General features: G+C 47.3%; 1 protein-coding gene across 1 annotated transcript; it reads left to right on the forward strand.

The window, feature by feature from the left end:
* Positions 1-12,948: 12,948 nt before the first annotated feature.
* Positions 12,949-14,973, forward strand: ugt5d1 (UDP glucuronosyltransferase 5 family, polypeptide D1; the record flags this gene model as incomplete). The annotated part of the gene is made up of 3 exons (XM_084320025.1): positions 12,949-13,206; positions 13,402-14,115; positions 14,389-14,973. Exons 1-3 carry the CDS (start codon positions 13,036-13,038, stop codon positions 14,971-14,973), a joined length of 1,470 nt encoding a protein of 489 aa, XP_084176151.1. The 5' UTR covers positions 12,949-13,035.
* Positions 14,974-15,195: the final 222 nt, after the last annotated feature.

Genomic DNA, 15,195 nt, shown 5'->3' on the forward strand with positions numbered 1-15,195 from the left:
CATCAGGGTCCCCCATTTTCAATTCATAGACATACATACACAACATACATGACATCATGACATTTATGGCATAGGGACATACATACAGGTAAAAGTCCTTTTCATTTATATTATCTGGATCATAATCAATATCCACAACAAGTTCCAATGCTTGTTGAACATTATACCTCTTTTTGTAATTTTATTATAAAACCAGGCTTCTCTAACCTCTACATGCGACTGCATGAGCTGAGATTTGGGCACTGAAACGTGGAGAAAGTATAGACATTTTCCATTGGTCCTCACAGCCCTTGTGACCACTTCTAGCATTGGTTGAAAACTCTGTCACAGATGGATAGATGCAGGGGATTTACTAGCCTGCATTTGTGAGACACTTTCAATGCAGCCAGAGAGAAGAGAATCTCCCAATTCAGATACAATTTAAAACAAGTCTTTATCATAAATAGTTCCAAAGATCTTCCAAAGAGGTGGGGCACCACTCAGTTTTACAGGGTTAAAAATGTAAAGTATATTCTATGCTGCCCCGGACCAGGTGGTTTCCTAGGCTGATTTATATTGTCAGTAACACGTACCTCATTCTTTGAAAGACAACAAGGCAGAGTGGATGTTTACATTTAAAGGGCATTAGCATATTATCTGGAGAAATTATAAAAGGCTCTGTTGGGGAAATGAAAGGTTTTCACTTCTTCCTTGCAATGTGTGAAGTAAGAAATCCTCATAAGGTACCACTAGCCTACAAGCATATCTTCTATAGAAGAGATATGTCTTGTCAATGAAGCATCATAAACATCAGGTTCCCACATGGGAATGTAACGTACCCCATCCAGAGTCTTGTATATAATGTCTGCTCCCGGTATGTGGATGAATGAAAATTTGGCATTCAAGGATAGAATTTCCACAGACTAAACAGACATCCAGCGTTCTACCTCTTCCATATAGAAAGTGAGCAAAATATTAATTTGATTTAAAAATTGTAAGTGCATACTAAATAAGTAGCATTGTAACGTGTAATTTGTGATGGGGATGATGTCGCAGGTCAGGGCAATACCCAATACAGTAACACAACAAGACAACAGATGAAGGTGTAACAGAGGTAAATAGTACAGAGCAAGAGACCAAATGGAACCTGCAAAATGGTGGTACACAGTTTCTACACCAAGATGGCGGAACGTATACACACGGAGGGGTCCTTCCACCCTAACTGTGCAAGCAGACAAGGGGATGGGATACAGAGGAAAAACACACTAGGAACGAAAATAACCGACCTAAACGTACCTATTCTAAAACACATAAACAGAGACAGGGGAATGGATAGGGACAAACACTGAAAGACAGCCTTGGGAATAAGAAAGGAGAAAAATAAACAAAAGTGGCCGCTGCCATGCATGGTAGTAGTTGGACAATTACACACAGAACCGAAAGTCCAAAATCATAGTGGTTGTAGATGGAGTAGGGGCACATGCTGTCTGAGGCTTATACCCTGGAGCAGTCTTTACCAGTGGTGCCATTATGAAGCCCGGGTGCGTCTCCATTTCCTCATCGTGTACCTATGGGAGACTGGGAGAGAGCTAGGGGAGGCGCCTGGAGATTGTCTGTCAGCCAATCCCCCTTCCCAATGAAGTTAAATGCCTGCAGCTGCACCCAATCACGTACCACTTGATGTACAATGTCCTAGGCACAGTTGAAGGGAGACACAGAAAATCTCACATTCTCAGCAAACTTACTGTTTATATAGATCCCATACAGTTCCTGTTGCGTTCAAGATCTGCTTGGTAATCCACAAGTTATACTGTACCTCCAGGGGTTGATCCACAGTTCATATTTATCCCACAAGGTATAATAAAAGTAACACATGATAAAAAGGCAGTTTGGAATAGTGGGAGGATAATTGTTAAAGGGGCACTTCACCAAAAAAGAATGCTGATTTATTTTGCACAAAATGTCACACACATTGCATTGCAAAATAGTTTGAATATGGCCACCAGTGATGTCATCTGGGACATTGTATCCGTGTGCTAATTACAGCTAAATGATAAGGTAGCAGTCCCTATAAGACAATGTATTGCTATTTTTTCAGCTACATCATTTAATGGAGCTTTAATTAAAACAACACAAGGATTCAATGTCCCCGGTGACATACTAGTGGCCATATTCAAACTAATTTACTTTCAACTGTCAAACGAAATTAATGTGTGCAAAACTGTTGAGTTTTGGGATATGTCTGAGATTATGTGCAATTGCTTTTTGGTGAAGTATCCCTTTAATTTGGAGAGTACTGCCCTGTCGACCTGTGACATGCGTTCTTACATTGTTACGTAATGCTTCCTAGGCATGAGGTATCCTTTTTTTTTTTTTTAACTCTTTCCAAAGCACACAATCCACCCTATTATCCTTGAGAAATAGGCCGCAGGTTGTTATGATGTAAGCAGAGTTCAGAACTGTTCAGAACTGTAACAGAGACACAATTGATCGTACACACTCACAGTACTACCCAAGCAAGAGAGAAGTATATGTATATGCAAAACTAAATGTACTAAATAAATATTTGGAGAGACAATATGTCATAGGTTATACAGTAGTTAAATAGAAATACAGAATAATAAATATAGAATGTGACTTGCAGGTCAGTCACGTGTTGATACGCCACTGTGACATGGCATTGTATGACCCATGCTATGTAACTCATTCACTTGATGTGACCACTCAGCTCTTGAGAGAGAGAAAGAGAGTGGAGTTTGAACTCAAATAAGCAAGTAAATACTCCAGTGAACTTGTAAGTCACCTGCAGAGTAGTAATACTACCAGGACTGACATCACAGGTAAGGGAATTCTAAATGTGCTATGATCATGGTTTTAAATTGTCCATAAGTTAGTAGTGAATTGATTTTTCACATTTCTAATATGTGTTATATTCTCTAAGCCAGATGAATTATTGTGTATTTGTAGTGATTTAATATGTTCTCATAAAAGTGTGATTCAAAAGTCAGACCACAAATTAGAAAAGCAGTTACTCATTGAATACATAGGATAATACATAGTATCTTTAAAGTATATTTTTAAGTGTAAGTTAATAGAGAAGTGATTTGTGTGTTGAAGATCATTCCAAGAAGCTGGGGCATCAAAACAAAAAGCTGACCTTAAGCAAAAGCCAGTCATGTGAGCAGGTTCCAATCATTCCAAATCAGCATCATTGTGATAAGGTGGTAACTTCCCTGCCTTAAAGATAAACAGATACCGATGTTTATTTCGCCTCTCTGCCAGAGAGGACCACACCACTTTATAATGCAGGATGCAATGGTCACCAGTAATAAATCTGAGGGCAGAAGGATAGACTGTGTCTAAGAGTGGAAGGAGCAATATTTCTATAAATTACATCTCCATATTCCAACAGCGATAGGAAAACTGCTTCTACAATCCTTACACATAATGTGTAATTGATAAGATAAGAATATATTTGACTCAACCCTATCACATTTCTACACTGTCTGGCACACCCGTTAGATGCCAACCAAAGGGATATACATCAGCCTCAAATTGTATTGTACGACCCCATGGGTACTGTATTGTACACATTCAGCAATCTGTTAATAAAGTTTTCAATCAATCAATCAATCAAGCCTATATTCCTTTTATTCAATCTAAATGTTCTGTATATAACTTTTTTAATATCAAGTTTGTTGTGAAGGATCAGATTAAACCGAATATATATATTTATTTATGGATATATATTTAATAGTATTTGTATATCGTTTGATATCCCTTGTATATTCCTTGTACATATACACTGAATATCCCTTTAGTCTACTAACAGCCCATAATAGTTTCATTCTCTCATTGGACAAGAACTTGGCGCCAGCAGCCAAGCCCCTTGGTTCAAGTTCAATCGTGCCGACGAACATGTCGTTACTAGCCCCGGTTCCGCGTAGGAATACGTCTGGCGAAATACGAATGGTACTATTTGTTCACAGCGCATATATATACGGCGCAAGTAAAGTAGAACTTTCCTTTTAGTCCCTTAGCCCTTAGTTCTTTACCCTCCAACCTAGTGGCAAGACGTTAAGCCTCACCCACGATACACGTGTGGTGCAGTATGGTCAACTTGGCCTCAGAATGGCATTGAGACATCGTGTGGATTAATAGTTGAATTGTCATAGTTTGGCACTATACCGTCGAGTGGGACGTATTTCTATTAAGTTAATAATAGTCTATTATGTATGGTGCATCGTTCGGTTAGAGTTATAAAGTGAGCAGTACCCCCATCGTTTCCTCGCGTTATCTAGAGTCTTAACCAGGCTGGGCAGACCACGTGTGGTGCTTTCATCCGAGGAGTTCTGGGCAAGGACGAGTGGACCTGCACATTGGATTACCTTACCCGGGCGATGGCGAGCCCTACACGGCTTGGATTATCTACTTGCTTTGGGTGCTTTGATTTATGCCATGGATAACAGCCAACACTGGTGAGTGTTGGAACTACCCCCCGAGAGGAGTCCAGGTGAGACGGCGCTCTACCCCGAGTGAGGTCGCCTCACGTCTCTTCGTTGTGGACCGGCAGCTACCGTCTACAAGAGGGCCCAACTGTATTCATCTGTGGACCAAGGTTCTGTGGGCACCGTGTTCAGCACTCTGAATTCTCCCAAGAAATCGTTGGCCAGATGGGATATCGCCAGCGGCTCTCCTAACCCCCCCCCCCTACTGACTTACAACCAGCGGGACCCCCTTTAGTGTATCCAGCTATAATTATTAAGTACCATCGCTATAGTTCCCTAAAGAACCAGGTTGTATACTTGCTTCCTGCGTAACCAGAGATTGGACATTCAATGTTGATTTGCCTACGAATACTCATTTGCCTTACAAGTGCATTCAAATCATAAATGTCATTAAGTGAACGTTGTATATACCCTTTGCTATATATTAAATATTCGATTTATACATTTGTGTGGACTTGGTTTCATGGTGGGAAAGTGTTCATCATATCTATATCATGTACTGTGTGGCCAGTAGTTAAAGTACATAAAGCGGTAGTGGTTTAATGATACCATACTTATCAATACAGTCAGGGAATTGTACCCCTCAGTTACAATTGGTCCTTCGAGCCGGAGGGTAACTAGTGTAATATTAATATAGTGTTATTAATATTGAAATGGCCTATGATGAACACTCCACGAAACGGTCCTCCTAACGTAGAACGCCCGCGGCGCAGACGACAGCCACCTCCGTACTTAGAGGATTACGCTGTCAGTCAACTACCTAGCCTTCTACAAACGGTAAACGCGGTAAAAGTAGAAAGTAAAATTATGTCTGACCTTAACGACCAGGTTACCCCGACCACAGAGGCCCTAGTGGGTTCTAATGTAACTGACCAAGCTCACGGTGGGGACCAGGAGGGAGCTGACATGCCTTTACCCCCCGCCAATACCGAAGAAGTAGTCCCCGACCAGCCCCGGGAGGAAGACAACCCTACAGAGAGAGAACTCTGCACGGAAGAAGAGGAGGAGAGCGCCGAGGAAATAGAGCTCCAGGACTCCCCAACGAGTACCGCCAGGAGCGGCTCACCTCTACAACCGTCTTCCCCCAGCGAAGCGGAGAGGATGCTATCACAGGCGTTCCTCGTCAGCCTGACAGCCTCTACCGAACGCGATCGACTCCAGGGTGAACGCGATCGACTTCAGGGTGAACGCGATCGACTCCAGACACAGCAACGGAGCGAAGAAGAGCGCATACGCCTGGAGATGAGACGCCTTCAGACGGAAGAGAATATGGCAAGAGACCGAGCAGACACCCAGCGTGCCGCTGCCGGTGCCCAAAGAGAAACAGAGCGCGACCTCGTTCTCATCCAGCGCGAAACCGAGCGCGACAGACTACAGGGCGAGCGCGACAGACTACAAGCCGAGCGCGACAAGCTACAAGCGCAACTAATGGAGCAGCTGATCCTCAAGGCAACACCCTCTCCCTCCGCCAGGGGTTCAAGGAACTCGTCGAGACAACAGTCAAGGGCAGCGTCTCCTAACCGAGCAAGCGACCCTGAACTTGACCAACAGACCAAGCCTATATCCCCCGCAGACCCCCTTCCCCGACCGGTCCAAGCGAGACCCAGCTACAAGGAAGGAGCGGCATACACTGCGGAGAAGCTAAATAAACGACTACAGGATCTAGAGGACCTGATAGAAGAAGAAGAGGGAGAGGAGGAGAACCAAGCCCGACGACAGCACAGTACTCCACCGGACCAGGAGGTCCAGTACAGCCCAGGCTATACCCCCGCGGCGCTGCGCTACAGACCCCCGACTCTATTCACGGGTGAGCATGACGCACGACCAGCCCCGAGGAATAGCACCTGGACCAGCGGGCCATGGTACCCTGCCGGTACCAGCCCACAGAGAGGCGCAAGAGGAGACTCGCCTAGGAGGCCTCTCCCCCAACGCTCGCCGATGTATCAGCCATCCACGGCGTCATACATTGGTACACCGACGTTTCCAGACTTCACCTATGAGAATCGAGCACAGTACACGGAGCTCCGGATGTGCTTAGAGACAATGATGGTGGATGTCGCTGATGAACGCCACAAGTATGCAATATTACTGAAGCACCTGAAAGTACCCCGAGCGCACAATATAGCGCTAGCCTATGCCACCTCTACGACCCCATACACCGCGGCTATAGCAGCGCTGGACCAGAGATATGGACGTATATGGGATTACGTAATCCAAGAGATAAGGCATATTGACCGCCTACCCCCAGCAACAGACAATCGCTCATTAGACGACCTGTCTATAAAAGTGCAGTCCCTAGTAGGGATGCTGGGAGCGCAACGAGAAAAGGGTATGCACGAGCTATACGCCAACTCTAACGTCGAGAGGATTTTAGAGAAGCTGCCACCCGCCAGACAAGAGCGCTTTAGGCGGCAGAGAGACCACCGTGATCCTAACGGTCCCGAACCATCCCTCCTCGATCTAGCCGACTTCCTGGCGAGAGAAGTCAGCAGCTTACGACTGGATACGTTCGTGCGGAGCACACCAAGCTCCAGAGAGGGACCCAGGAGAATAAACGATGGAAGAAGATCGGTGACTGTCATGCACCAATCAGAATCAGTACCGAGCAGTAAGAACCACAGTACCCCCTCGAGAAAAGAGAAGTGGAAGATGGTGTGCCCGTACTGCGAGAAGGAACACTGGCTGTCACAATGTGACCTGTTCACCAAGATGAATGCAGAAGAAGTGAGTCAATGGATAAAGTCCAACAGGCGCTGTTACCGATGTGCGCGCAGTCACATGGCAGCCGAGTGCCGCCTAAAAAAGAGGTGCAGTCGGTGTGACGGAGCCCACCTAGATGTCCTACACGACAGTAACAGAAGAAAGCCTGCACCTGCACCATCGAGCAGCACCAAGGCAAGTGTCATGTACATTGACCCCGCCAGCAGCAGTGGCGCCCAAGTGCTCTTAAAGGTAGTCCGTGTAACATTGAGCTACCAAGATAAAGTCATGGACACTTACGCCGTCCTTGATGACGGGTCAGAGAAGACCCTTCTGCTCGCGTCCGCTGCGGCCCAGCTGGGACTGCGGGGGAGCGAGAACCAAATGACGATTCGGACAATAAGAAGAGATTTAAAGACGATAAAAGGCGAGAATGTCTCCTTCACTATCGCAGCAAGCGGGCAGCCAGAGCGACGGTATAGGATTACAAATGCTTTCACCAGCCAAGAAATAGGACTATCACAGTACACCTACCCCATCGCCAAGCTGATGGATAAATATGTGCACCTGCGTCAACTACCTATCCCGCTCATAGACGGCGCCACCCCGACCCTGCTGATAGGCTTCGACCATGCAGACCTCATAGTCCCGATAGACCGGGTCCATACAGGACCCCGAGGCTGTCCTGCAGCAGTCGAGACCCGCCTAGGATGGACACTACAAGGCCCCCTCGCTAAATCTCTCAACCGAACAGCAGCCACTAGCTGCCTCCACTCTAGAGTGACAGAAGAAGACACCACTCTCCTGCAGCATGTCGAGAGGCTATGGACACTAGAGACAATGCCCTTTAAGAACGAAAAGAAAGACATTCGTTCTAAAGAAGACATTTACGCCATAAACCTCCTCGAGCAAGGGACAAAGAGAGTCACAGTCGGCGGAGTGATGAGATACGCAACTCCACTCCTGAGGCGAGAGGGAATGCCCACCTTTCACGCAAAGAAAGACGCTACGGAGCGGTATCTATTGAACACAGAGCGGCGCCTAGCCAAAGACCCCGCTCAAGAGAGTGTGTACCGCGCTGAGATTGAGAAGCTAATCACAGCGGGACACGTGACAAAGATTGACATTAAAGAGGCCGATCAGACGACCGAATCATGGTACGTGCCGCACCACAAGGTCCACCACAACGGCAAGGATCGCATTGTGTTTAACTGCAGCTACCAGATCGGATCCCAAAATCTGAATAAAGAGCTCTTGCCCGGCCCCACACTCGGCCCCTCTCTACTAGGCGTGCTACTACGCTTCCGCCAGGACAAGGTGGCTATCAGCGGGGATATCAAAGGGATGTTCCTGCAGGTGAGACTAGTGGAGGAGGATAAGCCCCTACTGCGGTTCCTATGGAGAGAGAGGACCGGAGATGAGCACCCAGCCATCTACCAATGGGAAGTCCTCCCCTTCGGAACCACATGCAGCCCGTGCTGTGCTACATTTGCACTACAGAAACACGTCGCAGAGGACCCAGCAGCAGATGAAGAGGTCCGACACAGTGTGAAGAACAGTTTCTACGTGGACAACTGTTTACAAAGCGTTTCGACTCAAGAAGAAGCCGAGGTTCTCCTACTCAAGCTACGCGCCTCCCTGATCAAAGGCGGCTTTGATCTCAGGCAGTGGGCCAGCAGCGACCCGCACGTATTGCGCAGTCTCTCCCCCGCGGACAAGGCTGCCAGCAGCGAGACCTGGATGGCGACCATCCCAGGAGAAGCCCAAGAAATGACACTAGGATTAGTCTGGCGCTTCAAAACAGACTCGCTCCACTATAGACACAAACCCCTGACCACGGAGCAGGGAAGGTCGACGGCGATACCGACCACCAGACGGAGTGTGTACAGAACACTCGCCAGACAATATGACCCGTTGGGATGTATTCTACCTTACACCACCAGGGCAAAGATGATTGTACGAGCACTATGGGACAAGGACCAGGGCTGGGACGACCCAATACCCGCACCCCTTGCCTCCACATGGAGAGAGTGGGAGACGGAACTCCGCTCACTCCCAGGCGTCAATATACGCCGCAGCTACTTCCCACCCACAGTGAGGCCAGAGACATGCAAGATGGATCTACACGTCTTCAGCGACGCCTCCGAAGTAGCCTATGGATCAGTGGCCTACTTGCGTGCCCAAGAGAAGGGAGGAGAGATACACACCGCTTTCATCCTGGCTCGCTCAAGAATAGCCCCACGAAAGCAACAATCTATCCCACGTCTAGAGCTCTGCGCAGCCCTAGCAGGAGCGCATCTAGCCACGTTAATCCAACGTGAACTCACCATTCCGGTGCACAGAACAATCTTGTGGTCAGATTCCACGACAGTACTCACATGGATCAAGTCTGATTCATGCAGATACAAAGTCTTCGTGGGAGTCAGAGTCACCGAGATTCAAGAGTTAACAGAAACAGCGAGCTGGCGGTAGGTGGACACCAAACACAACCCAGCTGACGTCATCACCCGGGGAATGTCCCTAGATGACCTCACCCGTCGCAACATCTACAGTGACGGACCAGAGTTCCTCAAGCTCCCGGAAGAAGAGTGGCCTACGCCCACCCCACGGGAAGCGAGTAAAGAGGAGGCTGAGAACAAGAAACCTATGTTCTGTGGACTGAGCACAGTCGCCTCCACAGACCCCAACATAGATGATTGCCTCACCCTACAGAGTGCGCAACTAAAGACATTTCTGCGGCACCACCCAGAGATTCAGCCGACTGCCGACATTTCAGCAGCTGACTACGAAGAAGCAGAACTTCTTCTACTACAACGAGCCCAGAGAGACTCGTTCCCCGACGAGCTAGACTGTCTACAGGGAGGAAAGCCCGTCCCATCAGACAGCAGATTGCTCCACCTGGCACCCGAGAGCGACGCCCATAATCTCATCAGAGTGGGTGGTCGTCTGCGGAGAGCCCCCGACCTACCGGATGACGTTAAGTACCCGATAGTCTTGAACAGCCGACACAAGGTCACAGAGCTGATCATAAAGAAATACGACGAGGATGTGCACCACGCAGGAGCCGAGAGAGTCTTCGCGGAGATCAGACGTCGCTATTGGATACTTCAAGGAAGAGAAGCGGTGCGACGCTTCCAGCGAACCTGTCTAGACTGCCGAAAGTGGCGCGCGCAGCCCAGCATACCCCGGATGGCTGACCTACCCCCCTGTCGCCTCCGACTCGGCGACAAGCCCTTTCACTCCACAGGCATGGACTGTTTTGGCCCGTTGTATATAAAGAAAGGAAGAGGAACCGAGAAGCGGTGGGGTATTGTATTCAAATGCATGACCACCAGAGCGATACATATCGAACTCCTTCCAACCATGAGCACAGACTCATTCCTTATGGCCTTCCGAAGATTCACATCACGGAAAGGAAAACCGTCTACATTGTTGTCTGATCACGGGACAAACTTCAAAGGCGGAGAAAGAGAGCTGAGAGAGAGCTTCCAAGCTATGGGCCCAGAACTTAAGACCCACCTCGCTCCATCCCAGATTGACTTCCAGTTTAATCCCCCGAACGCACCCCACTTCGGTGGAACCTGGGAACGAGAAGTACGTTCTATAAAGACAGCCCTGTACGCCGTGCTTGGGGCCCAGACTGTAGCGGAAGAAGTCCTAATGACAGTCCTCACGGAGATCGAGGGAGTATTGAACTCCAAGCCCCTCGGCTACGTCTCCAGTGATATAGCAGATGTCGACCCAGTCACCCCCAACACACTCTTGATGGGGCGGCTGGACCACGCGCTACCCCAGACAATGTACAGGCCTGAAGAAGCGAACGGCCGAAGAATGTGGAGGTACAGTCAAGTACTAGCTGACAAGTTTTGGAACAGCTTTCTACTCCACTACCTACCGTCTCTACAGACCCGCCAGAAGTGGGTAAAAGAGAGAGACAATTTGACAGAAGGAACAGTCGTCATGATTATCGACCAGTCACTACCCAGAGCTATGTGGCCGGCTGGCCGCGTAAGCAAAGTGATCACCGGTGGCGATGGCAAGGTCCGAGCAGCTGAGGTGCTCGTCCAAGGGCGAACTTACACACGACCCGTGGCGAGGCTAATAGAACTGCCCAGACTCCCAGACACTATCGATGACGACCATGACCCCACGACTTTGTGAGTTGACTGACCCTTACAGCGGACCTTGAGTGGTAGACAGTGCGGTTAATCTGTCTCTGCTTAGCTAATTAGGTGGGACTAATTAGGGGGCGGCTGTTGTGAAGGATCAGATTAAACCGAATATATATATTTATTTATGGATATATATTTAATAGTATTTGTATATCGTTTGATATCCCTTGTATATTCCTTGTACATATACACTGAATATCCCTTTAGTCTACTAACAGCCCATAATAGTTTCATTCTCTCATTGGACAAGAACTTGGCGCCAGCAGCCAAGCCCCTTGGTTCAAGTTCAATCGTGCCGACGAACATGTCGTTACTAGCCCCGGTTCCGCGTAGAAATACGTCTGGCGAAATACGAATGGTACTATTTGTTCACAGCGCATATATATACGGCGCAAGTAAAGTAGAACTTTCCTTTTAGTCCCTTAGCCCTTAGTTCTTTACCCTCCAACCTAGTGGCAAGACGTTAAGCCTCACCCACGATACACGTGTGGTGCAGTATGGTCAACTTGGCCTCAGAATGGCATTGAGACATCGTGTGGATTAATAGTTGAATTGTCATAGTTTGGCACTATACCGTCGAGTGGGACGTATTTCTATTAAGTTAATAATAGTCTATTATGTATGGTGCATCGTTCGGTTAGAGTTATAAAGTGAGCAGTACCCCCATTGTTTCCTCGCGTTATCTAGAGTCTTAACCAGGCTGGGCAGACCACGTGTGGTGCTTTCATCCGAGGAGTTCTGGGCAAGGACGAGTGGACCTGCACATTGGATTACCTTACCCGGGCGACGGCGAGCCCTACACGGCTTGGATTATCTACTTGCTTTGGGTGCTTTGATTTATGCCATGGATAACAGCCAACACTGGTGAGTGTTGGAACTACCCCCCGAGAGGAGTCCAGGTGAGACGGCGCTCTACCCCGAGTGAGGTCGCCTCACGTCTCTTCGTTGTGGACCGGCAGCTACCGTCTACAAGAGGGCCCAACTGTATTCATCTGTGGACCAAGGTTCTGTGGGCACCGTGTTCAGCACTCTGAATTCTCCCAAGAAATCGTTGGCCAGATGGGATATCGCCAGCGGCTCTCCTAACCCCCCCCCCCCTACTGACTTACAACCAGCGGGACCCCCTTTAGTGTATCCAGCTATAATTATTAAGTACCATCGCTATAGTTCCCTAAAGAACCAGGTTGTATACTTGCTTCCTGCGTAACCAGAGATTGGACATTCAATGTTGATTTGCCTACGAATACTCATTTGCCTTACAAGTGCATTCAAATCATAAATGTCATTAAGTGAACGTTGTATATACCCTTTGCTATATATTAAATATTCGATTTATACATTTGTGTGGACTTGGTTTCATGGTGGGAAAGTGTTCATCATATCTATATCATGTACTGTGTGGCCAGTAGTTAAAGTACATAAAGCGGTAGTGGTTTAATGATACCATACTTATCAATACAGTCAGGGAATTGTACCCCTCAGTTACAAAGTTACTTATTATTCGTTTTGTATTGAAGACAAATCATCTCTCTTTCATTTTAGCAACCATGCCGACATGTAGTGCATGGGGAATATGCTCATTCCTCAGTGTGTGTCTCATATCCTTGCTGCTTATACCGCCCTGTGACGGAGGGAAGGTCCTGGTGTTCCCTGTGGATGGTAGCCACTGGGTCAACATGAAAGTCCTGATCGAAGAGCTCCATGCCAGAGGACACAGTGTCACTGTGATAAGGGCCTCCACTAGCTGGTACATCAAAGAGGAGTCTTCACTCTACACCACCATCACCATCCAACAGGAAACTGCTTTTCACAACTTTTTCGAGGCCTACCTACAGAAACACATGAAGGTATGACATTACAACTTGATTGACTGAACAAGATTGTCACTACATTCTTGGGTAAAATAATAAATAATGAGCTGGGGTCATTTATTCATCCGTGTCTATTAGTCCAGCACTTGATATAGTGCTGTTACTGTCCTGTTACCTAACTAAATGGTCACTCACTCACTTGTTTATTAACAAATCAATGTTCATTCTCAGGCACAGAGAGAAGGGGCTTCGGCATTTACATTCTTCAAACTCACCAGGGAGTTCCTCTCTATGATCTCCGAAGCCCATTTCCAGACCTGTGAGATGCTTGCTCAAATGCTCGATGATGAACATTTGATGAAGAGTCTCGTGAACTCCCAGTATGATCTGATGCTCACTGACCCAGCCATGGCAGGTGGGGTCGTAGTTGCCAAGTATCTAAACCTACCCGTTGTGCTCAATGTTCGCTGGGTCACCAGTGGAGAGGGTCACTTTGTCATCGCCCCCTCGCCCCTCTCTTACATCCCCGTGCCAGGATCTGGGTTCACAGACGAGATGACCTTCATCCAAAGAGTCCAGAACATGCTTTTCTACAGCATCATACTCTTCCAGCAGAGGTTCATGGTCGGTCCGAGTTATGATGCCATATGTGACAAGTATCTTGAGGGAGGATGTGACATCATCTCCCTTCTCCAGGAAACAGACATTTGGCTGTTTAGGTCTGACTTTGTGTTCGACTTCCCTCGGCCCACCATGCCAAATGTCTTCTATATGGGAGGGTTCCAGTGCAAGCCGGCCCAGCCCCTTCCGCCTGAGCTGGAGGATTTTGTCCAGAGTGCTGGGGTGCATGGAGTGGTCATCATGACTCTGGGCACCTTGGTCAATGCTTTACCCAATGACATCACAGATGATATCGCTAGTGTCTTTGCCAAGATGCCCCAGAAGGTAAGGATCTTGAATGTTTTCATCAAATAAAACATGATAACATGTCGATAAGGTTGAAGTATGCAACTATAGAAAATTGTAGAACACTCAAAATACTTGGTTGTGCGTTGACCTAGTGTAGTCACGTATCTATAAGTACTTTTAGATAAAGTATAGAATTCAATATATTTCAATCTGTCATATTGTAGCCAAAGAAATGTACAAAGTAATTGATACCAGCATTTTCAATTGAACAATACTAAAATCGTATCTTGTTACTATCTTCATGATCAGGTGATCTGGAGGCACATCGGCCAACATCCCGCTACCTTAGGCAACAACACTATGATCGTGGACTGGATGCCCCAGAAGGATCTCCTGGGTCACCCCCAGGTCAAAGCCTTTGTAGCTCACGGAGGAACCAATGGTGTCCAGGAGGCCATTTACCACGGTGTTCCAGTGCTTGGTATACCCTTGTTCTTTGACCAGTTTGACAACCTTCTACGTCTGCAGGCGAGAGGTGCCGCAAAGATCATAGAGCTAGCCAATGTTAATAGGCACAGCTTTGAGCAGGGTCTACAAGAGGTGCTCCACCAAGACAGCTACCTGCAGAACATACAAAGACTTTCCCGTCTGTACAAGGACCAACCCATGACGCCCATGGACACGGCCATTTTCTGGTTGGAATACGTGATGCGCCACCAAGGTGCAGCTCACCTGCGTACAGAAGCCTATAAGATGCCCTGGTACTCCTACTACTGTCTGGATGTGTTCCTGGTTCTACTGGCTTCTGTGGCTCTTTTCCTTTTCTCTACTTTGGCCATATTCAGGCTCTTGTGCTGCAGAGGAAGGAGGAAAACGAAGACCAAAACACACTGATCTTTAAATGAAAGTATTTATGTATGTTATGGTTAATGTGGGAAGAATTGTTCACATTTCCTCAGATATATCCACATTCCCTGTCAGGTCTGCACATTTGAGATTTTTGAGAGGATTATACATTAACTATACATTATCTAATATATTGAACATTTGATGGTTTATATCCTAATCTGATTCACCTATCCACATCTTTTTACACACAGTTGTTAACACACTAAA

This window comes from Notolepis coatsorum (assembly GCF_963971535.1).
Source record: "Notolepis coatsorum genome assembly, chromosome: 8".
Lineage (NCBI taxonomy): Eukaryota > Metazoa > Chordata > Actinopteri > Aulopiformes > Paralepididae > Notolepis > Notolepis coatsorum.